This window comes from Talpa occidentalis, unplaced genomic scaffold, assembly GCF_014898055.3.
Source record: "Talpa occidentalis isolate TD23 unplaced genomic scaffold, MPIMG_talOcc4v2.1 talOcc4.13, whole genome shotgun sequence".
In the NCBI taxonomy this organism is placed as follows: Eukaryota; Metazoa; Chordata; class Mammalia; order Eulipotyphla; family Talpidae; genus Talpa; species Talpa occidentalis.
Genome location: NW_023601322.1, coordinates 98,847,282 through 98,874,135, shown reverse-complemented (window position 1 = coordinate 98,874,135; position 26,854 = coordinate 98,847,282). Strand labels below are relative to the sequence as shown.

The following is a 26,854-nucleotide window of genomic DNA, read 5'->3' as shown; positions in this document are numbered from 1 at the left end:
CAAGCTAGTCTTAATCCAGTTACCCTTTCACCACATTGCAGCTGCCTCCCTAGATTTCCAGGAATTCCTGCACATGCCACCTATAAAATTTGTGGCTCATTTAGTGAAAATTCATCATCATGGGGGGGGAAGATGATGCCAGAGGGTGGGAAAAAATAAAGGATGGGCAAGAGGGCATGAGTGATGTGGGACTGTTTTCACATACTACGGCATATTTCGGTTAAAAACCATCTAATTTCATGGCCTCAGTTTTGCTTTAGTTTGGACAGTCTTTAAGTTTAGCCTAACTACTGGAAAATAGTCATGAAGTTCTATTTCGCCTTCTTTCCCAAACACTTAGCATATCTGTTGCTTTATCTAAAAATAAAAGATTATTTAGCTAACTGCTATTTGGGTGATAAATGTCGATATTTATGTGTTACATATCGCCCTAGTGTAAAAAAGTAAAAGATAAAAGTTTCAATGGTAGAGAGGATTTTATGGAAACTTGTGCCCACAATGCATTCCTGAGTTTGCTGGATTAAGGAATGTAAACACAGAAAGTGTTTACAGAGACTTGACCATAAATGATGCAAGTGCAGTCTTTGTTCCTGCAATGAGGTTGGCCAGAGTGGAAAGAGCAAACAGCTCACACGGTTGCTCAACTCTGAAATCCTAAGGGATGTTTTTTGTACCTTATGAGGAAGTTTCTGAAGTTGAACATCTTGACTGCCACTTCAGCTACCATGTCAGCTTCCCACCCCCAAACTCGTGCTGAACAAGCTGTTGAGCGTTAATGGAAATTCTAATCTTTTTTTTTTTAAATCATTTTTCATCTATTCATTTATATGCTGTCAAATTCATGTTTCTATATACTATTGTGCTTATTCCATTTTCACCCAATTTTAATTGATAAAAATCTACAATTGTTTATTTCAAATGGCAACAACTAGAAAATCTATGAAATAAATTAATTGGATATAGTAACTGAATCCTGGAATTCAGAAGTAAAAGTAACCTGGAAAAGTAATTTTAGGGATATTTCTTTGCCAAAGATCAGGAAAGATGCCCTTCTCCTTGCCAATCCTCAATAACCAACAGATAAGACACAGACAGATTAGAATGTAGAACAGACATGGGTGTGAACAGTTTTCCAACAGTGTCCCTTTTATTTCAAGATAACATGAAGTAACGGTTGGATACTATCCGTGCTGGTGGCTGATTGTCTACTGGTGACATTTCTGTGAGTTATTTATCAGGAGAAAAGGAGCTCTTGGTTCCTCCTCTGCCATGTCTCCCAACACCCACCCTTATAGGAACAGCCAAAGACAGCTCAGGAAGGTCGTGTTGTATATACAGACCCTCACTAGTCACCTGTCTTCCTCTTTGTATCCTAAATAAGTTATACTAGGGTCTCCTTGGTGGCGCAGGTGGTTGAGCGCAGTGCAGTGAAGCTGTCCACAGCCTCTGCAGTGCGGGTTTGAGTTTGGCCGGTGGGGGAGATACCCACATGGTACAGCAGACCTCTCCTGTCTCGCCTGCTGCTCCCCTTAGCAGTGTATTTCAGTCTGCCTGTTCTGTTCCCTGCTGTCTCTGGTGAATCCTCTCACCCTTCCACACATCTGGCCTGAACCCCGGTTCTCGTATGCATGAATAAATCTTTAAAAAAAAACTTATTAAAAAAATAAGTCATACTAATGACTCCTGATTATATCTCTTCCTTTCTAATTTAGGGTGCTGAATGCAAGCTTTACTTTAGACGCAACCATCTAAAACTCCCCATGAGATACAGAACATTAATTGATTCTCTCTTCTTGTGTATTCTTCTTGTGTAACATATAGATTATCTTGTTGGCACTGAACAGCCCACTTTAGGAAATCATGTGCGCTTTGATGCCATTTGTCAAATCTGTCTTCTTCCCAGATGAAAGAAAGCTAGTTATCAGGCAAATGGTCCAGAAGTGTATTCACCTGCCAGTCAAAACTGCCCAAAGACCACCCCCCAACACACCTTCCAGAAAGGCTGGTGTCCCCTTCCCTGCATCCCCTCAGCATTTGATCACTGAACCTCGCTGAACTCCTGAAGTTAGTGGGCCAGGGAGAAAGGCTAGTTCTGAAGTATCTCTTCACATTCTTGGGCAGTCTCTTTACATCAAACCATGAACAACTGTACTAAACGCTTCTCCGGTTGTCTCAGCTTTGTTTCTGAAGTGAGCTGAGAGAACGGTTTCTCTTGATTTCCATTTCCATACATCTTGACCTGTGCACTTTTTTTTTCTGCACAGACTTTTTGTAAGTCCTTTATAAAGCTCCACGTTCTCAGGGATGCTGTCACCATCAAAGATGTTTCACATAGTTATCAGTTCATATTAGCTTTAAAGGAAATAAAATGACTTCAGCAAGTACAAAAACTAAGATGAAAGTTAAATGTGTAATGACTTCAAGCTGGCAGCAAGTTCATTTACACACACATATGCACGCCCATATTTCCCATATCTATCACTGCTCTGATTTCATGGTCTCATTTGTAGCTTCCAAAATTTTATATCACTCTGGGAAGCTCACTGTTGGAGACATTTAGCTCTCTTAACTTTTATATACAACCTTGTTTATGTGTAAGTCCTCCCATTTACTTCAACATCCTCAGCACTGTGTTTTTTTTATTTACAACTTTATACTAAGCAATTCAAGAATTCTGAAATAACGTTACACAAGGCATTGCAGAAGAGTCACGAAGAAGCTTAGCTAAAAATTATCTACTCCACCACGGTCTTACTCCTCCTGGATTCTGACTGTGACGTGAAAGAAAAGACCCATTACCTGCAACTGGTTTCCATTTTATTGAGTTTTTTGTCTAAACCAACAGAAATTAGGGGACAATTATATTATTAACAGGGACACACAAAACTGGAAGATGTTCCACTTATTAAGTATTTCTTTGACAGGAAAGCAAGTGTCCCCAGTAGGAGTTCCGAACTGTGGTTGTACTCACTTTACCTCCTGCCCGGAGGCAGGCTTACTGCTTAACACAGTAGCACTGGGGACTTTCAAGACATGCCATAACCATCCAGTATCCTCTAACTGACCTGGTACAATTATGTCCTCTCACACCCTTTCTTGCTAAAGTCTGAGGATTTTGAACTTTGGGGCACCACCACACCAGATCTCCTGAGAACACACTGAAGACACGTGAAGCCTCTGCCCTTATTAACAGTAATGTGCCAGGGGAACTGTTTATAATGAGGGGATCAGAGAGACTGCCGCAGAATGCCTCATACATCCATGTTTTCATTTAACAGAAAAGATGACCCCCCAGGCCGGGTGTTCTGCTGGGGAGACCCCAAGCCAGGAGGACGAGCATCAGATGCAGAGAATGATGGCAAAGCGGTCCAAGATCATCAAGGAGCTGATACAGACAGAAAGGGACTATCTTAATGACCTGGAACTGTGTATTAGGGAAGTGGTTCAGCCCTTGAGAAGTAAACAGGTAAATGTGGGTCTAAGCATCCCCCCGAATCCTCCACAGGGTCACCACAGCATGAAATGCCAGCACCAAGTGGATCAAATGGGCCTTCCCAAGGCTCTGGGTGGGGGTGGCATAGGCAATCACCACACTCACTCCCTTAGGCAAAGAAATTATACTGCACCTATAGAGAAAAGGAAATTCACTGTTCTTGCCACTTTGAAATTTCAGTGTGCTCGTTCTTGGATTCCCACAGAACTGGTAACAAAACATGAGGGGCAGGTTTTCAGCAGCTTAGGACCAAGGCACCTTATTTTACTTAAAGGTGGTAAAGGATTCAGGAAACAAAAAATATGTGGGTTCCCTCTCAGACACACACTTTGAGAGCTCAGTTAAACTTATGACTATTTAGACTATTCAGTGAAATTCAACAGAGAAATCACCCTGAATGTAAGATAAAAATTTTCTCTTTGGTACAAAGAATGAAAGATACAAAGATGTTTGATTCTCATTTTCTTTCTCTCTCTGTTTCTCTCTCACTTGCTCACTTGCTCACTCACGCATGAGTGTGCACACACACACACACAGCTATTTCATTCAGTCAACACCTATTTATTAAGTGTTGATGCATGACTAGCACTGGGATTATAGCTAAGTACAAAACAAAGTCCTGCCCTTGAAGAGATTACTTTCTAGTGGGAGAGTGAAGGAGTCAGAAAATTACAAAAAATAAATAAACAAGGGAAAATTAAAATATAGTACATGGTGCAAAGCACAGTTGGAAAGACTAAGACAGGGACGCGGGGTGGTGAGTGGGGTCAGAGAGGTGGTATTTCTATCTCAAGAACAGTGGTGAGAAATTCTTTCCAAAAGAGGCTTGCTGAGCAGAAAACTATGGAGGGAAAAAGGTGGTCCAAGCAGAGGGGAAAAGAGCAAAGATTCAGAGGAGCAAGAATAGAATCACGCAGGCAGTCAGGGGTCCTCATTCACGATTCCAACAATACACAGCAACATAAACACAGACATCAAAATGATCACAAATTCCAGTACTCAAAGATAACCACCATTCACAAGCTGAAATATCCTTTCCATGTCTATTTAGACACACACACACACACACACACACACACACAGAGAGAGAGAGAGAGATAGAGAGAGAGAGAGAGAGAGAGAGAGAGAGAGAGAGAGAAACCACATGGGGAGTTCTACAGAAATGTGTTTTGTACAAGCAATTTTGTAACATACTGATTTCACTCAGCAATCTGTTATATGTATCTTTTTATGACTTCCAACTCTTAAATGTTTTTATACTATTACTGATGCTCAGACACACTTATGTTTGGAGTGTTGTCACCTTATCTTCTTAGAATAAATTCCTAGGCCTGGAATTGCTTGGTTGAAGGATATGCATATTTAGGATTTTGTAAAAAATCACCTACTAACAACCAGAGAGTCCAAACTGTTTTAATTTTCATTCCATTCACAGTAATTGGGAAGGGGCCTCTCTGCATCCTTTTTAAAGCTATGTATATCCTCTATAAAGTTGATTCTATAAACAGCAATGGAAACCAGCTTCCTTTGATTCTATCTGACAAATACATTCTTACATATTCAAAAGCCATTTTTTATTCATTCCAATCCCTATTCATATCCATACATTTTGTCTTTTAGAAAATTCTGATTTGCTTTTTTATTTTACAAAATCTCTTTGTACGTTAAGGATGTTCTTTCTCCACCCCTCACACCACAGCTAAAATTCTATAGTTTTGCCTCCTAGCCTTGCTTAATGTTTATTTTTGCAATGTTTAAGTAGTCAAATATATTATGGATTCTGGGTTTGAGAGCGTAACATTTACCCCATGGCTATAAAAATATGGCCAGTTGTCCCAACGTCAATTATTAAATCTGTCTCCCAGTTCTTACAACACCCTGAAGTAGATTTTATACTTCTTAATACAGGACTGTTTTCAGAAAAACATCTGGCCTACAAATTAGGAACAACCTGTGTAGATGAAGATGACATTTGATATAAAAGATAAAAATATATAAAGGAAAGTAGCAAAGCAGGCTTGTAATTTTTCCTTAGGAAGTGACCTTTACTTTTACCCTTCATGATTTTTTTGGGGGTTACTTAGTAGGTATCAAACCCAGTTCCAAACATTTCATTAGTCTTTCATGTAATACCATCATGATTTTTTCAGTAAAAAGTAAGTGGCAAATTCCAGACTATCTGGAAATTTGTTTTTAATTTTGAAGACTAGGATTAACAATCATGGTCATGATAAAAATCTGCTCTCTAGTTTTATTGCTGTTATATAAAAATATTTCAGATGTGTTTTCTTACATTTAATGTAAACTAGCTACATCAGATACAGCCTGGTTAACCACCGCTCATTTACATGCTTATTAAATATTTTTTTTTTATTTATTTTTTTTATTTTTTATTTTTTTAATAAATTTTATTGTTATATTCCCCATACAATTGCAGCCCCCCCATTCTGACCCCAATCCCTCCCCTCCCACCCCCCTAAAAGTGTCTCTGGTTCATAGTTTTTTGTTGATTTTGATTTTCACTTTCTTATAGTTATTCATTTTCCTGGTCCCTTATTTAAGTTTTCTAGATTCCTGCTATGAGTGAGACCATCCGGTATTTTTCTTTTTCTTTTTGGCTTATTTCGCTGAGCATGATCCCTTCCAGCGCCATCCATGTTGCTGCAAATTGCATGTGTTTATCTTTTTTGAATGCTGAGTAATATTCCATGTATATATGTACCACATCTTCTTGATCCAGTCATCTATTTTTGGGCATTTGGGTTGTTTCCAAAGCTTAGCTATTATAAACAGTGCTGCTATAAACATAGGGGTGCAGGTGTTCTTTGGAACTGATGTTTCTGTGTCCTTTGGGTAAATACCTAGGAGTGGAATTGCTGGATCATATGGAAGCTCTATGTTTAGTAGGTCCAGAAATCTCCATACAGCTTTCCACAGTGGTTGGACCAGTTTGCACTCCCACCAACAGTGCAGAAGAGTTCCTTTTTCTCCACACCCTCGCCAACATTTGTTGTTGCTAGTTTTTTAATATGTGCCATTCTCACTGGTGTAAGATGGTATCTCATGGTAGTTTTGATTTGCATTTCCCTGATGACAAGTGATGTTGAACATTTTTTCATATGCCTGTTGGCCATTTGCATTTCCTCTTCAGAGAAGTTTCTTTTAAGCTCTTCTGCCCATTTTTTGACTGGATTATTTTCTTTGTTGTGTTGAGTCTCATCAGCTCTTTGCATATTTTTGTGATCAGTCCTTTATCATTAGTGTTGGGTGCAAAAATGTTCTCCCAGTTGGTGGGGTTTCTCTTTGTTTTTGTTATTGTCTCTTTTGCTGTGCAAAAGCTCTTTAATTTGATGTAGTCCCAGCTGTTTATCTTTGCCTTCACTATCACTGCTTTGGGTGATGTGTCTGTAAAGATGTCTTTGATGTGCAAATCACGTAGTGTTTCGCCTATATTTCCTTCTATATATTTTATGGTTTCAGGTCTTATGTCTAGTTCTTTAATCCATTTTGAGTTGATTTTTGTGTATGGTGTGAGGTGGTGGTCAAGCTTCATTCTTTTGCATGTAGCGACCCAGTTTTCCCAGCACCATTTATTGAACAAACTTTCTTTGCTCCAATGCATATTCTTTGCTCCTTTTTCAAAGATTAGTTGACCATAAATCTGTGGGTTTATTTCTGGATTTTCTATTCGATTCCATTGGTCTGTATGTCTGTTCTTGTTCCAATACCATGCAGTTTTGATGATTATGGCTTTGTAGTATAGTTTGAAGTCTGGGAGTCTGATGCCTCCATTCCCTTCTTTTTTTTTCAGGAGAGCTTTGGCTATTCGGGTTTTTGGTGATTCCATATGAATTTCATCAATAATTGTTCTATTTCTTTGAAGAATGACATTGAAATTTTGATTGGAATAGCATTGAATCTGTATATTGCTTTTGGTAGGATGGCCATTTTAATAATGTTTATTCTTCCAATCCATGAGCAGGGGATGTCTCTCCATTTCTTTGTGTCTTCTTCTATTTCTTTTAACAGTGTTTTATAGTTTTCTTTGTATAGGTCATTTACCTCTTTTGTTAGATTTATTCCCAAATATTTGATTTTTTTTGTTTCAATAACAAAAGGGATGGTCTTTTTTATTTCTTCTTCTTCAGATTTATTGTTTGTGTATAGGAAGGCTACTGACTTTGCGTGTTGATTTTGTATCCTGCCACTTTACTGAACTGATTGATGAGTTGAATTAGCTTTTCTGTGGAGTTTTTGGGTTCTCTATGTATAATATCATATCGTCTGCAAATAGTGATAGTTTGACTTCTTCTTTTCCTATTTGGATTCCTTGGATGTCTTTCTCTTGTCTTATTGCCCTGGCTAGGACTTCCAGTATTATATTGAAAAGCAATGGTGAGAGTGGACATCCTTGTCTTGTTCCAGATCTTAATGGAATTGCTTTCAGCTTTTCACCATTGAGAATGATACTGGCTGTTGGCTTGTCATATACGGCCTTTATGATGTTGAGGTATGTTCCTTGTATCCCCAGAATTTCAAGGGCTTTTATCATGAATGGGTGTTGCACTTTGTCGAAAGCTTTCTCAGCATCTATTGATATTATCATATGGTTTTTATATTTCTTTTTGTTGATGTGTTGGATAACGTTGATTGATTTTCGGATGTTAAACCATCCTTGTGCCCCTGGAATGAATCCAACTGGTCGTGAATTATCTTATGGATACTGATTCTAGCTAAAATTTTATTGAGGATTTTTGCATCAGTGTTCATTAGGGAGATTGGTCTGTAGTTTTCCTTTTTTTGTGTTGTCCTTGTTCTTTATTAAATGTTGGCTTCATAAACGTGTTTGGTATTGTCCCTTCCTTCTCAATTTTTTGGAAGAGTTTGTGAAGGATAGGCACTAATTTGTCTCTGAATGTTTGGTAGAATTCATTTGTAAATCCATCAGATCCTGGGCTTTTGTTTTTGGGGAGGTTTTTTATTACCATTTCAATTTCGCTAATTGTAATTGGTCTGTTTAGGTGTTCTATTTCTTCTTTATCTAGCTTTGGGTGATTGTAGAGTTGTAGGAATTTGTCCATCTCCTCTAGATTGTTAAACTTGTTTCCATATAACTGTTCATAGTAGTTACTGATTATTCTTTTGATTTCTGCTGTGTCCGTTGTGATTTCTCCTCTTTCATTGATGATCCTGTTTATTTGTGCTTTCTCCCTTTTTTCCTTTGTGAGCCCTGTCTATTTATTGATTTTTTCAAAGAACCAGCTCTTGGTTTCATTGATCTTTTGGATTGTTTTTTAGTTTCAATTTCATTTATTTCTGCTTTGGTTTTTATTATTTCTTTTCTTCTACTGGTTTGGGGGTTTTTTTGTTGTTCTTTTTCTAGATCTTTGAGCTTCGAGATGAGGTTGTTTCTTTGCGTTCTTTCTTGATGTGAGCTTCTATTGCTATATATTTTCCTCTTATTACTGCTTTTGCTGCATCCCATACATTTAGGATATTAGTGTCCTCCTTGTCGTTCAATTCAAAAAATTTTTTAATTTCTTCTTTGATCTCCTCATTAGTCCAATGGTCTTCCAGTAGTGTGTTTTTAATCTCCATGAGGTAGGAAAGTTCCTCGCCTTCTTTTTATGGTTTATTTCTAGTTTGATGCCTTCATGGTCAGAAAAGATGGTTGATATGATTTCAATCTTGGTGTATCTGTTGATGTTTGTCTTGTGCCCCAGTATGTGATCGATCCTGGAGAATGATCCGTGTGCGCTTGAGAAAAATGTGTACTCCGTTTTTTTGGGGTTTAGTGTTCTATAGATGTCTGTTAAGCCTAATTGCTCTAGGTCCTTATTTAGAGCTTTGGTTTCTTTACTTATTTTTTGTCTTGTTGATCTATCCATTGTTGATAGTGGTGTGTTGAAGTCTCCCACTACGTATGTGTTTTCTCTGATGTCTGTTTTCAGAGAGGACAACAGTTGTCTGATATATTTTGGTGCTCCTTCGTTTGGTGAGTATATGTTAATGAGTGTTATTTCTTCTTGAAGTATTGTCCACTTGATCATAATGTAGTGACCATTGGGGTCTCTTTTATCTTTTTGAGTTTGAAATCTGTTTATCTGATATAAGTATAGCTGTTCCTGCTTTCTTTTTTGGTCCATTTGCTTGTAGGATTGTTTTCCATCCTTTAACTTTGAGCCTATTTTATCTTTTGTAGCTAAATGTGTTTCCTGGAGACAGCAAAAGGTTGGGTTTTGTTTCTTAATCCAGGCTGCCACTCTGTTCTTTTTATTGAAGAGTTTAGTCCATTTACATTTAGAGTTAATATTGATATGTTAACATCTGTATTTGCCATTGTGTTTGTCTTTCCTTTGATTTATTTATTTATTCTTTTAATAACTTTTTTTTTTTTTTGGCCTTCTTTCATTGTTATTCGTCCCTCTGAGGTTCTGGCTTTAGGACTCCTTGTAGTATTTTTTGGAGTGGGGGTTTAGTTGCAATGAAATTCCGGAGTTTCTGTTTGTCTGGGAAGGTCCATATTCTTTCTTCAAAGAGTAAGGAGAGCTTTGCGGGATAGAGTATCTTGGTTGGTTCTGTTTTCTTGGAGTCTGTTGACTATGTCCCTCCACTCTCTCCTTGCCCGTAGTGTTTCTTCGGAGAAGTCTGATGTCAGCCTGATTGGTTTTCCTTTGAATGTTATCTGTTTCTTCCCTCTTGCCAGCTTCATTATTTTTTCCTTGTCCTGGATTCTTGGGAGCTTTACTATTATGTGTCTTGCTGTATTTTTCCTTTTGTCGTGGAAGTTTGGTGTTCTTCTTGCTTCTTGTATATCAATTTTCAGCTCCTTCTTCACATTTGGGAAGTTCTCTTCAATTATCTCTTTGAATATTTTCTCTGTTCCTACATCTCTCTCCTCTCCTTCTGGTATTCCTATAACTCTTATATTTCCTTTCCTCATGGAGTCAGATAGTTCCCGAAGTCTTTCTTCGTTCTTTTTCCTTCGTACTTCTCTTTCCTTTTCTGTTTTGGTTCTTTTTATTTCTGTGTCTTCAAGATTACTTATTCGTTCTTCCATTTCATCTATTCTGCTTTCATTGCTTTTCCCGGAGTTCTTTAGTTCTTCCATTAATTCTTTGATCTCCTGCATTTCTTTTACTTCCCTCTTTAGGGACTCAATTTCTTTCTTCTGACCATTGTTTTCCCTCTCTAGGGACTCAATTGCATTCTTCTGATCGTTGATTATTTTTCCCTTATCATTGTTTTCCTTTATGACTTCTGTCAGTTTTTTAATCACGGCAATTTTAAATTCTCTTTCTGGAAGGCTCAGAAATTCTTCCAAGTTATTGTCTTTGCAATCTGGGGGCTGGCTTTCTTTTTGTGGTGTGCTTTTCTCTGGAGAGTTGCTAGGTTGCGTGTGGTTCTTCTCCTCCTACTGTCTGTTTTCTAATTTGCCGTATGCGTTGGGACACTGTGTTGTTGGGACTGGCCGGCATCTTGGGTGGGCTTCTCTGTTCCCCTCTGGTTCTTCCAGGAGTCATCTGTCAGTTTCAAGCAGCCTTTAATGGAGAAAGGTCCCTGTTCTAAAATGCCGATGTGGGGACACACTCCCCTGTGCGCCTGGTCTGCCCCGGCGGTGGGTTCCTGCTCCCCTCTGGTCTTGGACTGCAGGCCAGAGGGGGTCTGGCGTGGGCGAACTTCCCCCGCTCACCTCTGGCTCCTGAGGAAGCCTTCTGCAGGTAGTCTTTACTGAAGAAATGTCCCTGTTCTAAAATGGTGATGTGGGACACACTCCCTGCGCGTCTGGTCTCAGGCACACTCTTCTGCGCGCCTGGTCTGCCCCGGCTGTGGGTGCTCGCTCTCCCTGTGGGCTCAGACTACTTGTTCGGAAGGAGCCAGGTGTGGGCTAACTCCCCAGCTGGCCACTAGCTCCTTCAGTAGCCTGTGCTGGGGTCAAGTCGCTAGGTGGCGCCAGAGATCTCTCCTAGAGCCCTTGGGGAGCTGATTTTCCACCCCGTGGGACAGGGAGCAGAGCGGGGATGGTAGGGTACACCTCAACGGCTTTGGGGTGCTGTGTCTGCCTTGTGCCCCACCGTCGTGGGGAACCCACGCCCCTAATTTCGTGCCCCAGGTCTCAGTTCCAAAGCCCTCAGTTCCAGGACGCGGGCTGTAGCCCAGATCAGTGGCGCGGGAATGGCGCCTTTTGAATCCCGCTCCCCTGCCTGGGCGCCTTGTTCCTGCTCACTCAGGGAGGGCCTCCGCCGTCTCCCCGCAAGCCTAGGTCGCAGGCGCGGGGACCTGGGCAGCTGCGATCCGGTCTGGATCCGCGCCACTTTCCGCGCAAGCTTACCGGGCGGCCGGGACTGTGTGCTGGTGCTGGTCTCCTCCTGGGGGGCGGGGCTCTCTTTAATGGCGCCTGGAGCTCACCTCCGCGGCGGATCCTGCAGCGTTCGCCTCAGCTCCCGTTCACGGGGTGTGGTGGCTACAATAGTTCCTTTCCACTCCCAGTCCCGCTTGCTGTGTCTGTGTCCGTTTTTCTTGTTGGCCGTTTTGGTTTGTTGTTTCCCTCCTCTCTGCTGGTCGGAGAGTGCCGCCTCTGTGGGCGGGGGAGGGGAGCAGGGTTCTGCGCTTCCCTCCCTTCTCGTCCTCTTTTATGGCCACTTTCTTCTTCGGGCAGTTTGCTGGAGTCGTCCGTTTATCTTCCGTGTCCCAGTTCTCACTGGGACCTGCCGCTTTTCCTCCCTATTAACTTTTTTTAATGGGAGATCTTACTCGCAGCGTCTCCTCGCCGCCATGTTGCTCCGCCCACTCCATGCTTATTAAATATTGATCTCCATGCACCTAGCCTCACTGTCCACCAAGGTCATCCTGGATGGTGCTGCCTTATCATTACTCCCAGTCTTTGAAACATGGAGAGCCTCACCCATTGTCGCCACATCTTTTCTCTTTCCCTAATTCTAACATCAGTTGTAGGTGATTCCAATATTCATGCAAATGATGTGTGCAACCTTTAAGCCTCTCACTTCTTGAACCTATGTACCTCCTACCATCTTCCCTCCACCTCCTCTCAGCCTCTCTCCAGATCTTCATGAGCTCTGTCATGACCAATAACTTCTCCCCTTCAAATCACAAGTTCAAGCTCACCCCTATATCCTGGTTTTCATCCAACTCCCACTTTCTATTCAGGTATTGTCACTGTTAACATACCCACCACCAAAACATCCATAGTCTACACCACAGCCCACTATGTGCTCCCACTTTGATGTACCAGGCCCTCCAAATGACTGACCTCACCACCTTTTTGCTATGCAAGCCTATACCTCATTTAGTTTCTGTCAACCACCCTTACAGATAGCTTTAGTGTCTTTTTTCTCTTATTTTTTCCACTTACTCCCATGAAAAAATCTACTGGAAGTCCCCTTTTTTGCCTATGTCACACCTTTATCCCAATGCGCCATTATCCCTGAAACAATATTTAAAATTCAAGACCAGGGGCTTCCCCAGTGGCGCAGCGGTTGAGCGCTGGGTTGCGAAGCTGCCCGCGGCCTCTGTGCCGCCGGTTCGATCCCTGGCTGCTCCCCGGCCACTGGAGGAGGGTCCCACATGGCGCGCAGACCTCTCCTGCCGCCCGCTGCTTCCCTCAGCAGTGTACTTCGGTCCTTCTGCCTGCTCTGCTCCCCGCTCTGGCTCTGGTGAATTCTCTCGCCCTCCCGCGCTTCTGACTGTACCCAGTGCTTGTATAATTAAATAAATAAATCTTTAAAAAAAAAAAATAAAATAAATAAATAAAATTCAAGACCATTTTCAAATAGACAGAGTAATGTCTCTTAAGGGACCCTTTCACATCTTTTTCTCCTCACATCTCGAACATGCTCCTTTTTCTTCCTACCTTCAGCTAATGTCCTTTTCATCATTTAATTGCGAGTACAGATACAATAAGATGATGCACATATTCCCAACACCAAATCTGCCAACCTACATCATGGAGCTAAGGACTCCTGACTCTAAAGCAGTGGGCTCTCCCGGCAGCACAGATGCCAGTTCACCAGCATCCTTTCCCACAGCACTGGCTTTACCCTCCCTATTGGCCCCTGCTTATCATATTATCTGCACTTGCAAAACACAAACAAAACAAAAACAAACCATCTTTGACCCTACAAGAATTCCCTATACTTAGTCTTTCTCCTAATCTTTCCCTTTTAAAGTAAGAGTGAAATATTAAATGTGTATAAGCATGTATGACTAAAATATGTCTCAAAACAAGTAAAATTTAACAAAAGTCTGTCCCTGCAAGGAGTTAATGATGAATATAAAAAAGGCTAAAGATATAAGAAAATGACTTCCTTTGAATTAATAGTTCCATTTTTTATTAAGCAGTGTGAGAAACTGATTCAGTATGAAAACATGGTCAGTTGCACTACTGGTAAGTCACCCTGGCCCCTCAGATATAAATGCTGTTGTGGGCCTGAATTTCTCTCTGCACCATTTTTTGTTTTGTTTTGTTTTGTTTTTATTTTGTACTTTTTATGTAGCTCTTAAAAGCATTTCTCAGAGTTGGTGTTTCAGACCATGTAAATGAAAACATTTCCATGCCAGTGGCATGTACTTTATTTGGCACATTTAACCAGTGCTCTCAATGCTGTGAACCAGTTCTCACAATTCTTATTTCCTTGGTTATTCTATTCAGATTGCTTAGAGCTTGTTGATTTTTCACACCTGGTCCTTCTCTGTTTGGCTATCTCCGCACACTTTCTTCTCAGGAATTCAGTTTCAGTCTAGTCATCTATTTGTCCTTTCTACTAATGTTGAAATAGCAATTATTTTAATGTTTTTCAGAGTTCTCATGTCAGATCCACCCTTTCCCCCAGTTCTTGATGCTTCTAACCTTTGCTTAAGTAAATAAAAGCTCAGAAACTCATGTGACTGGTAAACCCTGACATAAGTGTTGAGGTAGTTAGTGGCAGTCACCAGTTCATTAACTTCACCACTTTTTCAGTATTCATTAGCTTTTTCATGTCCTCCAAAGTATTTAAATACCAGTGCCTGCACATATGCCACCTGTTATCAGCTAATGTCAAATTTATGAACTCATACACATGGTTTCATGTAACAATCTGCAAACCAGGCTTAGCTAAACCTGAAGGCACCAGAAGGAAATATTTCACATGGACAGGCTGCATTTGGCTACGACCTTAGGAAATCATGTGAGACTTGCCTTTCTGTCTACATCTTTTCTCTTGTGGAGATGTACTTGCTGCATCGTATGGCCTCCACAGCTTATCTCTATGCATCCAAGCCAAAGCTTTTCAGTCCTAGAAGAAATAAATCAGTTTATGTAAGTGAAATTTGGAAGAAGGAAGAGAAAACCGAGAAAGCATTGGGCTTATCTGAGTGAACTTGCAAGCAGGTATCAATGAGCAGGTGACAGTCTAGACCCAGCTCTTGACTGATAACTGTTCTGTGACAATTGTGGCTTTTCTGTGAACAAACCCTCACCTAACTAAAAGCAGGGTCAGATTCAGCAATTACATCTGCTGTAATAGCAGCACTAAGAGAGGTTTTGTAAAGCAGGTCAAAGTTACCCACAACACTCAGTGTTGAAACACTTAGTGGGAAAACGGGTTCCAGTTATTTACTATCCAAACAGGGCAATAGGACTATTTTTGGCAGCAGGTCAAAATAAATTGAACTAAGCAAACATTGGTAGAGGGACTTATGTGTAAGGACTAAAAAGTAATTGGGGAAAAAAGTAGCTAGAGGAAATTAAATATATGTTGTTTCTAATTTTTCATTTCTAAAATCTACATCATATGAAAGTACTAAGGATTTCAAGGAGATGATAGCATCTTATAGTGGCCCAATTTCCTTTTGCAGAAAGGCAAATATCATTACTAGCCTTTTTTTTAGCCTTTCAAGAATATTCTATGTGTAAGTATAGACACATATAAGTTTCAATATACATTTGATAAATTTTATTTATGTAGTAAGAAAGATATGTGTTTACATTTTAACTTGCTCTTATTTGGACTAACCATGCATTTGTGAAATTTCGTGTTTTCTTAAAAACACAAAAATATAGGTTTATAGTCACAAGAGGTCAACTGAACTCTGTTAAATCTGGATACCTTACATTGCCACAACTGTGCTGAAATTTTCCTAAGAAAAATATCTATAGTAGCAAACATTCACCTAAGGCTCTACTATTTATTAGAACGATACAGTAGAAATAGTTTGGCTTATTGTCTGGGCATACACAAATATCCTGAAGTATTTTATGAATTTGGAATTATGAGGGCGGGGGCAACGTGGGGAGGAAGGAAGCACAACGAACCATGGTGGCGGGGTATGGGTGACTGGGTACACTATGACGGCGATAGCTGATGGGGGGTACCCCAATATTACCTCAGTTGAAAATAACTATAAAAAATACTTTAGAACATAATAGTTTAAAAAATGAAGGAATGAACATATAAACATATATGCAAAAAACCACAAGAAACTGGCCTCATACCATAAACACCACGATGGGGCAAAATACGCCCGAAAGGCAAAGAAACCCTCAGCGAGCACTTATTTTTAGGGTCCTCCAAAGAACCTACCAAATCCAAGCAGGGGAGCCCTGACATCACAGCTGCGCCCAGCACGAGGGGGCACGCGCCGCCTGTGGCAAGCGGCCTGAGGAACGCGCGTCGCTCCTCACGCTCCCACGCCGCTGCCACAAACCCACGCCACGCTGTCGTAAAAGCGCACGTAAAGGACGCCGGCTCGCCCAGGCTGTCGTAAACGCGAGTGGCGCGGGCTGCCTGTGTGACAGCGAGGACGCCTGCCTGTAACCCCAGGTGTCGTGTAAAGGGGAGCAGCGCCCTCACAGAGGACCCCAGATCTGTGGAGAGCGTAGGTGCCGCTCCCTGGAAGCGGAGCCCCGGGACACCCCCGCCCACGTGCTGCGCCGTGGGGGCCTGTGGTTCTGTGGGACAACGGCCTGGGCTTCCCGCCGACCTCTCCCTCACGACGGGCGCTTCCTGGCCCTGTTCTAGGCCGCTAGGGTGGGAGCGGACCCGGCCCCAGGCCCTCGGCTGCCTGCTTCAGCCCCAGGAAAGCCTAAGCACGGTGTCGGCACGCGGAGAGGCGCCCAAAGCAGCTCAGAGAGGGTGGGGGGGCGGGGGGCAGGGCCTGCGATGCCTCATCCCTAGGAGAGTGTCCAGATACTGCCACACCATGAATAACCACATGCGACAAAAAGATGGCCCGGGGTCCCTGGAAGCGCAGCCTTGGTTACGCCACTGAGTCAGGTGAATGCCTTTTCTAGCTCTTTGGAATTCGCTGTTTTAAAAGGCGTTTAAAAAAAAGGAGTTAAATATTATTTTCCATGACTGGGAGCTTTGGATGCCCGCCCCCTCCCCTGAGGCGGGTTCCTCGAGCCGTTTACTGTCCTGACAAGGGGACAGCCGTGTCCTGGGAACCTCTCCGCTTCCACTCGCGGCCTCCCTTCCCAGCTGCAGGTGGCATCCCAGGTGCTTGTCTTGACCCCTCAGGCTGGGTGCTGCCCACCCAGTGCCAGCCTGACTTTGTCGCTGGGTGGAGGCTCTCCCCGGAGAAACAGCACAGGGAGGTATGACTGCGCCTCTGGATTTAGCTCTGCTTCCTGGAGGTGCAGCCTGAGATTACCCTCTGTCTGTGCGAACCCCTTCCCGCCCTCCTCCCCAGCTCAGCTCTCAGGCTCACTTCTCCACACTTGCTACTCTCGCTGGGCAAAAGACAGAATTACAGTTATGAGAGTTCCCTGAAATACTGGCTAAAAGAACCAAGACAAAAATATTTTGACTAGTAATTATCGAAATTTCGTAGTTTTCATGTATATTTAGAAGACAGAATTAGACTTCTCCAAGCTATTTACTAAAACTTTGCCTACTAAAGAAAAGGAAAAAACAGTAGGTGAGAAAATATCTTTTGTCATGGTTTTTTAAGCATCACAAGGAAGTACTTTTGTCCAAATTGTCTTTTCTGGCTGTCACCTTTACTAAAAGACTGTACTGTTTGCCAAAATAATAGCCATTCATTTTTGCTTAAAAGGCATAGCAATTTTTTCCCTCATGCTTTTTACTATCACCCAGTTACTCTTTCTTTTTTAAATACTGTTAGTTTAGAGCAGTTTTTTATTCACAGCACAGTTGAGATGATTTCCTGTATACTCCAAGCCCTAACTTTGCCTATTCTCAACATCCCCCTGTAGACAGTTACATTTGCTACAACAGGTGAACCAACATGGAGGCATCATTATCACCCAAATGTCATAATTTAAATTGAGGTTCACCTTTGATGTTGTACTTTTTTGTGTGTTTTCACAAATGTATAGACATCAAGCTATCATTATGGAGTTATGTATTTTAACTAAAAGGTCCATCGTGCGCCACCTATTCATCCCTTCTACTCTCTACTCCAACCTCTGGCAACCACTGAACTTTTTATTGTCTCCATAGTTTTGCTTTTTCCAGAATGTCACATAGTTGGATTCATAAAGTAGATAATCTCAGATTGGTTTCTTTTGCATAGTAATATGCTTTTTTTTAAGTTTCCTCCATGTCTTTTCATGGTTTGATAGCTCATTCCCGTCAGTGCTGAATAATTTTCCTTTGTCTGGATGACCATTTTATCCACTCACCTATGAAGGACGTTATGGTTGCTTCCAAGTTTTGGCAGTTACGAAATGTGTTGTAGACATGTGGGCACAGGCTTTGGTGTGGATGTAGTTGTCATTCATTTAAGTAAAACGAAGGAACATGGTTGCTTGGTCCTGGTTTGGTTTTTAAGAAGCTGTCAAGCTGTCTTCCAAAGTGGCTGTTCCCACCAGCAATGAGCGTTCCTGTTGCTTCACATCCTCGTTAGCATTTAGTGTTGTCAGTGTTCTGGAGTTTGGCCATTCTAGTAGATGGCGTGGTATCTCAGCATTGTCTTAGTTTGCATTTCCCTGTGACATCTGATTTGGAGCATCTTTTCATATGCTCATTTGCCATCTGTTCATCTTTGGTGAGGTATCTGTTAGAGTCTTTGGTCTATTTGTTAATAAAGGTTTGTTTTCTTACTGTTGAGTTTTAATTAAGAGTTCTTTATATATTTGGGTAACATTTATCAGATTTGTCTTTGGCAAATATTGTGTCCCACTCTGTGGCTTATCTTTTCTTCAGTTTTTTATTTCAGTGAAATCCTAGATGCACACAAGGTAGATGATTACATGAGTCAATTAATTAATTGTAGGCCTCTTGGTGTCTATACAGACGTGAGCCACATCCCCTGCCATTAAAGGAAAAAGAACCCTTAGTAAGAGATGACGAGACTCAGCTATGAAAAGATCACTGGCCATGCAGAGAGATAGTTAATAAGTGCAGTTGCAGGTCAGAGAAGGGACAGATCACTACCAAATAGATTAACCAGGCCACATTTCATGAAGCATGTGCTATTTTAGTTGAATATGCAAATTACAAGATTAAATGTTTGTCAAGTGTCTAAGGCTTGCAATGCCCTTTGCCCAGCTCTGCAGGGGAATCAAGGAAATTCATGTCATAGCCCTGCCCTACAAGAGTTTATAATCTGGTCAAGAAAATAACTCATAAACACATAAAAAGTCAAATAACAGTCAAAGGAATCATGACAGAAGGAGCGTTTGATTAGTTATGCTAAATGGTTATGCTAATTTGTTATCCAGCAAACAATTGCTTTACACATTAGCAGGCGAAGGCATTAGTTTTCCTCACTTGTTGACAGCATCTGCCAGAGAAACCTCCATTTTCTGTCTCTCAGAATACCTCCTACTCATGGGTACCCCTACTGCCCCAGCCCTCCCTCTAGCTCTCCCTTGCTAGCTAGTTCTTACTTCTAAACAGAAAAGCTGGGTAGGGCTTGTCTGCAGCCCTCTTCTCTCTCATCCTGACTTCTAATACCTTCTACAACACTGATGGGTGACAAAAGTTTTAACTCCAGGTTTAGAATTTTTCCTGGAGTCTAGCTTTGCTTACATCCACCTCTTCATATCTCTACGTGCATCTGTCTACAAGGCATCCCAACTTTCTCATGTGCAAAGTCATGCTCCTGACTTCCCTTTAAGAGCTGCTCTCCTTTCTTTCTTACCTCTGTGAAAGGCAACTCCATTCTTCTTTTGCTTGGGCAAAAACCCCAGAATCATTCTTGATGTTCTCTCTGAAATCCCATATTGGGTTGATCAGCAAATTCTTTTAGTTCAGCCTTCACAACATATCCAAAATCTTATTACCTCTATTGTGTCCGCTCTGATTGAAGACCACCTAACTATCCACCTAGAAAAAAGGGGGAGAATTAATGGAATTCCTCACTGAATATATATTGACATATATGTGTGTGTATGTGTGTGTGTGTTGTGTGTATTCATCTCTATAATCTACTTATCTATCTAGATCTATATATCTAGATCTATATATCTATAACCAAGCAACATAGTATATGGAGAATATTACCTTGATTCTTTAGGCTGATTTACAGGTACTATGCTATGGTAGTGAAATCTTTGCATCAGAGAACAGTCTCAATCTGCTTTTTCTTTGCTCCTTGTGTACATAATAAGTTTAAGAGCCATGCTCCCTAAATTGGTAACACTGAGGTTGCTTTTATTTTTTTATTTTTTTTATTTATTATTTTTTTTTCATATTCTTTTTTTTTATTTTATAGAGGCATGTTTTATTTATTTATTTATTTTGTTTGTTTGTTTTGTTTATACATGCACTGGGTACAGTCAGAAGCGCGGGAGGGTGAGAGAATTCACCAGAGCCAGAGCGGGGAGCAGAGCAGGCAGAAGGACCGAGGTACACTGCTGAGGGGAGCAGCGGGCGGCAGGAGAGGTCTGCGCGCCATATGGGACCCTCCTCCGGTGGCCGGGGAGCAGCCGGGGATCGAACCGGCGCCACAGTGGCTGCGGGCAGCTTCGCAACCCAGCGCTCAACCGCTGCGCCACCGGGGAGGCCCTGAGGTTGCTTTTAGAAGATCTTCAGAATGCCAAAATATAGAGCATCTCAGTACACACCAAATGATAAAAGAAAGAGAAAGACAGGGTGACAGATGAAAGGAAGGAGGGAAGGAGAGAGGGAGGGAGGAAGGAAGAAAGGAAAGAGGGAGGGAGGGAGGGAGAAAAAGAGGCACGAAGGAAGCTAGCTTCAAAGGCCATCTTAGTGATCCAGTTGCGTGACAGCTTTTGCCAATCTGACCATGGGCCTGTCCTCATGATGACGGTTATGGCGGTTCTGCCATGTATGGATCAAGAACGAATGTGATTAGAATTGCTGAAATGAGTGTACGATGCCTGACCCACTGTCTGAATGACCACACGTACACAAAACCATAGGACCCGTCTCCTTCCACCTTGTCTCAAGCAGCCAAATCACTCCCCTCTTCTACTCAAAACCCTCTAACTGCTTCTTACTTCACTCTTCACTGATGAACACCTACTGTTCTGTGATGACCTCTCAGCCCCTCTGGGAGCTGCCACCTTCTCTCTGACCTCACGTATTTCTAGAGCTGACCTCCTCATGATGCTTGGACCAGCCAGGTCTGAGCATTTCTTCCTAATTTCTAAGTAGGAAAATGTAGCCAACCTGAAGACCACCTCTCGCTCTACCAGGCCACTTCTTTCCTGCAGTCCCTTGTGTTGGGGGAAGAGAAACCAAAGCAGGGATCCTTGATGAGGTGCTGACTTTTTATCCAGGGATATGGAGATAAGCTCTTTCCTTTCCTATTCCTACACAGAGTTCAGAAAGGACTTGTCAATCCCCTTCCTCTCTCAGCAACCTGAGACCTACCTGAATTGGACCAACTTTTGTCTGACCTTTATTCACTCACTGGCTCTGCCCTTTCCCTTTCTCACACAAAGATTTTGGTCCTGGAACCTCACCCTCTGCAAAGGGATTGCCTCTGTGCTCCGAGACCAGCCTGTCCATGCCCACGGGTCCCTGCTGGGGGTGTTTCTGGCACTAGCTTCAGGGAACTGAGGCCTTAGCTTCAGGACTAGTGAAAAGGCTTGCTGTCTGGCTCTGCTACCCATTCAGCTTGTAGTTTGACTCAGTGAGCCAGCTCTGAATCTAGTTTCACAGCAGGAGATTTCACACATACAAATCAGTCGTTTTAAGAAACCTGATGAAATAATGACTGGTTTACCCTGCAGAGCTTTGTAACAGAGAAGCCAAGTGTCTGAGCAAATGCCATAGTAATTAGATAATTATCCCAGCCTGCCTGCCCGGTGGCTGTCAAGGCCTTCTGCCAACATCCTCTTTTTCCACTTGCTCCAATTTCTGTCTCACAAGCATCCCCTTTTCAGTTCCCATTAAAATATAAAATAGGACCTGACTTTTCCCTCTCAGAATGTCCATAGAGGATCCTCATTGGGTTTCCAACTCTTACAGTTTTCTTAAAGTACATTTTCAGCTCTCTTCCGTTCTCCCCTTACTTGCTACAGTTTAAGTGTCTTTCACTTTTATGTTTTGACATTCATAGTGGAGCAACCTGTCACCAGGCCTCACCATAACACTGAGCTTGGTTCTGCCTAATATGAGGGTTAGAAGGGACGGAATCATGGGCACTCATGGTGGATTTGTCCTCAGGAATTCCAGCACCTGATGATTACAATAATGCAAATGTAGGTTAAAACTAGATCCACTGCAAGCCACACCAAATAGAAACAGTCAAGTCTCTTCTAGAGACAGTTTCCAGAGAAGCATGTGGGTGGTGGCAACTGCCATGGCCCTCAAAAGCAATGCTATTTACTTTCTTCCTTTCTCTCATTGTTGTGTGTGTTATATAGAGATATCTGGAACTCCAAAGTCATGGATTTCAATTACTTAGAAGACTAAGAGTATATTTCTAAATTGAGGTCAGGACAATTATACCCAGTAGTATTCAATCCATTGGCTATTAGAAGGGAAAAAAGTGTTGCTAATTACTGCTAACATTTGCCAGGGCTTTAAAGAGACCTTAGTAATATTGCCATCTTTAATTTAGCCACTATACTTACAGAAATTATTATAATGAAATAATCATAGGGGTGAACAAAGTTTTAAGAGGGGAAGTATTTTTTTTAAAGATTTATTTATTTATACAAGAACTGGGGTACAGGCCAGAGACGCAGGAGGGTGAGAGAATTCACCAGAGACAGAATGGAAAGCAGAAAACAGGCAGATAGACCAAAAACACTGCTGAAGGGAGCAGTGGACAAGACAGGAGAGATCTGCTGCACCATGTGGGTATCTCCCTGGCCAGCTGGGACTTGAACCCGCGCTTCAAAGGCTGCGGACAGCTTCCCAGCACTGCGCTCAACTTGCTGTACCACCGGGGAGGCCCCAGGAGAAGTATTTCTAAGAGTGAAGGCAGCAATTTATATACATTTCAGTATGACAGAGTAGATGGCAATATTTCCACATAATATTGGCATTAAGAATGATGCAATTGAAGAAAATTAATCATATGAAGCTGTTTATGTTTTGCTAAGTTAAAAAAGTGAAAACATTATGGAAGGGCATGCATATGTTGTACAGATGTATATAGAGAAAAACAACATGGAAGGACGTATCTCAAAATGTCAGTGGTTATTGCTCTATCGTATAGTCATAGGTGCTTGTATTTTCCCTCTTTTGCTTATCTGCCCATCTTTATTTTTCTGCAGTGAACATAAACTACCTTTGAGATAATAGCTTAATTTATTTGAAAGAGGAGTTTGCTTCTAGACTTCTTCTCAGTGTTCCATTTAAAGATGCTCGTGTTTGGATGCCTACCTGATGCCTAAGGATATTTGCTTTTCCTCCCTGTGACTGGTGTAGGCTGAGCACCCAGGGATGGGAGCAGAAAACAGTAAACAATAGTTTCCCAAGCGTAGACTGAGCAGGAGGATTGGCCTATGCCAGCAGATTTTCCAGGTATACAAATGGTTGGACTGGGCACAACAATCTCTCTTTGCAGATAAGATTAAGTAGAAAAATTATAAAAATCCATTAATAAGATATTTTAAATAGCCAAATTAGGTAAAAATTAGGTAATTTTGATTTTTCTCTATAAGCCATTTTTGATCTCTGCATACTTGTTATTCTGAATCCCAGAAGGTGATTGCAAGGAACAGTTATTTATAGCTCCCACAGGATAAATAGGTCACTTAAAGTGTAGTGATTTAGTTCAAATCGTCAGGCTTTTATTGACTAAGTAGGCATGACCCCAGCATGGCATTAGATAAAGTGGGGCATTCGAATAACTCAGAGAGACAAATGTCCTAGAAGAACTCATAGATCTGACATAGAGACAGATACATTGATAAATATCCTGGGTGCAGGTACTGGACTTTAGTACAAGCAGGGAGTAATGCAAAGCAAAAGTCATGGCCATGAAAGAGATTGAGTGTTTTGTTTTAACCCAGGGAGCTGTTACACCCAGTGGTATCCTAGAGGAAGTGACATTTTGAATAGAAATAAAAGTGTTAGTCCCCTATTGACTATAGGTAACAAAATTCAAACTTTTTAAAATAAAAACACAAAATGCTGCCTTCTGTAATTAGCCTGTCTTACTGTTTTAGGCAGGGCTAGATCTAGGAGCTAATATGATGACAGGCTTAGCTTCCCTCTCTGTTGACTTATCACAGCCAAACTCTCCCCACAGATGGGTGCTGAAAACAGAAACTCCTGTACTTAGAGCCTACAGCCTTCCAACAACCACTGATTAAAAATCAGTAAAGATTCTCATTGTCTGTGCTTGGGAACTGCCCATCCTGGGCCAGTCACGGTGGCCAGCTTGGTCAGTGCTGTCATTTGGGGGAGGGGTCAGAATGGGGCACCATAACTGACAGTTCCACCAGGTCTAGTAGAGCCAGAGCTGCTGTGCTATCCACAGCTACAGAAAGAGCAGAGAAATGGGCCAACTGCTGGACAGACCATATCATAACCACAATCCATTTCAAATGGGTTGAGTGTTGTAAAGGGATATGAAGGCAAAGCATTTGTGAGCTTGGACTAGCAGAAAAATGCACAAAAGCTTTGAAAACAGTAAATGTCAGGTGCTCCTGGGTACAAAGTAATTCTACACCAATGATTACAGTCTCTGAAGTCATATCATTCTATAGGTATGTTTTCCTTACACATTCATACCTGGGGACTTTTGCAGTATATGCAAATATAAATCCAGTAATGTTTCAAATGTTACAGGAACTTGCTATTTGGAATATATTCTATAGGGAATACATCTGTAATGCAAAGGATTAAATTGACAACAGAAACATCGGATTTTAAGTTTTCTGTTTTGTTCATTTGAATTATATATTCATTTTGCTTAGAATAATGCATACTTAGCCTAATTTTTTTAAAAAATGTATTTTTATCCATTTAAAATACAGGTCTACTTAAGATCATAGAACATTGCCTGTTTCTGGTAAATGATTAATAAATGTATATAAATGGTTCTTCGAATTTATATAAATAGCCATAAAATCATCTATATTTACTAGTTTTAAAAGCCTATTTGGACCAGACATTTGTTTGTTCCCTGCACAGCAGCAACTGAATGTGAATTCATTTTATAATTCATGGAATCCCCATGGGCTCATGGTGATACAGTGATTGAAACCAGGCCAATTGATGTCTTAATCCTTTCTGTCCTTCAGAAAGAAATGGAATTAAAACATGTATTTTTGTTATTTTGTATTTGTTGCATTGAATTAAAGTTATACATAGAATATAGAATTAATTCCTTGCTAAATGAATTTAAAATTTAAATTAAACAGATATGCAGGATTCTGACCTTGAGATGTAAATCATTGAAGTGAAAAACTCAGAAACCAACCAGGAATCCAAATGCGATGGCAGAGTATTCTAGTATTAGTATTTACCGTAATGGACTAAGGCCTAGAACTAAAAGATCAATTTCCAGTCCCTACTTTATCCTGAAGGTCATAATTTTTACTTTTTTCATTTTACATCAGTTTCCCTATCATAAGATGGGTTCCTATTATAAAGCTAAGATGGAATGATATGTGAAATAGTAAATATGAAGTACTTTCAGCTCCTCAGAATAAAGTTTCCACCACACACTGATATGACAGTGGGGTATACTCTGACTTAAAACTGATCTGTTATAAAGCAAGTAAATGAGGGATGAAATTTTATATCCTTTAGAAGACTTCGTTTCAAAATGTGAATTTTAAGAAGCATACAGCTAGCAGATTTAAAATAAATGAATCGGCAAAAATTTGAGTCATACACAACTTGAAAAGTTATTTTACACTATACAAAGTTAAATCTGTGATTTGATTAACACTCAGTGCCTACATAGAATATTAAAAATTCTTTAAATATGGAAATCAAAAGTCTTGGGCCTCCCTGGTGGCACAGGAGGTTGAGCACAGCGCTATGAAGCTGTCCGCAGCCTCTGCAGCGTGCTTTCGATCCCAGCCAATGAGATACCCACATGGTGCAGCAGACCTCTCCTGTCTGGCCCACTTCTCCCCTCAGCAGTGTATTTCAGCCAATCTGCTTGTTTTGTTCCCCGCTTTGTCTCTGTTGAATCCTCTCACCCTCCCACACATCTGGCCTGTACCCGGCTTTTGTATGCATGAATAAATAAATGTTAAAAAAAAAAAAAAAGGGCAACTCAAAAATCTTGAGCTGTAGACTTCAGGCAAAAAATAAAAAGTCACATGTGCCCCATCTAAGTTCAGTAAGTGCTAGTGAAGGGACATTTTGTGAGATACTGAATTAGCGACTCTAAAAGTTAATAAGGGGCCTCCCCGGTGGCGCAGCGGTTGAGCGCTGGGTTGCGAAGCTGCCCGCGGCCTCTGCGGCGCCAGTTCGATCCCCGGCTGCTCCCGGGCCACCAGAGGAGGGTCCCACATGGCGCACAGACCTCTCCTGCCGCCCGCTGCTCCCCTCAGCAGTGTACTTCGCTCCTTCTGCCTGCTCTGCTCCCCACTCTGGCTCTGGTGAATTCTCTCACCCTCCCGCGCTTCTGACTGTACCCAGTGCATGTAAAAACAAAACAAACAAACAAATAAAATAAATAAATAAAACATGCCTCTATTAAAAAAAAATAATAAAAAAAATAAAAGTTAATAAGGGGCCTCCCTGGTGGCGCAGCTGGTTGAGCACAGTGTTGGTGAGGCTGTCCACAGCCTCTGCAGCGTGGGTTCGATTCCCAGCCAGCTAGGGAGATACCCACATGGCACAGAGGACCTCTCCTGCCTCGCCCGCTGCTCCCCTCAGCAGTGTATTTCAGTCAGTCTGCCTGTTCTTCTCCCTCCTCTGTCTCTGGTGATTTCTCTCACCCTCCCACATCTCTGACCTGTACCACAGTTCTTGTATAAATAAATAAATCTTTAAAAAAAAGTTAACA

General features: G+C 41.5%; 1 protein-coding gene across 6 annotated transcripts in view; it reads left to right on the top strand.

Annotated features, from left to right (window-relative positions):
* Positions 1-26,854, top strand: part of ARHGEF38 (Rho guanine nucleotide exchange factor 38) — a 98,102-nt gene that overhangs the window by 20,380 nt on the left and 50,868 nt on the right. For 5 of the 6 annotated variants that reach the window (XR_008551570.1, XR_008551569.1, XR_008551571.1 and 2 more), the window contains exon 1: positions 16,651-16,767. Coding sequence is in view for 1 of the 6 variants with exons in the window: in XM_037509603.1 (XP_037365500.1) it covers positions 3,279-3,466 (188 nt within the window). In the remaining 5 variants the exon portion in view is untranslated. Of the gene's footprint in view, positions 1-3,278; positions 3,467-16,650; positions 16,768-26,854 lie in introns of those variants that run through there. The other variant, XM_037509603.1, reaches the window with a different exon arrangement.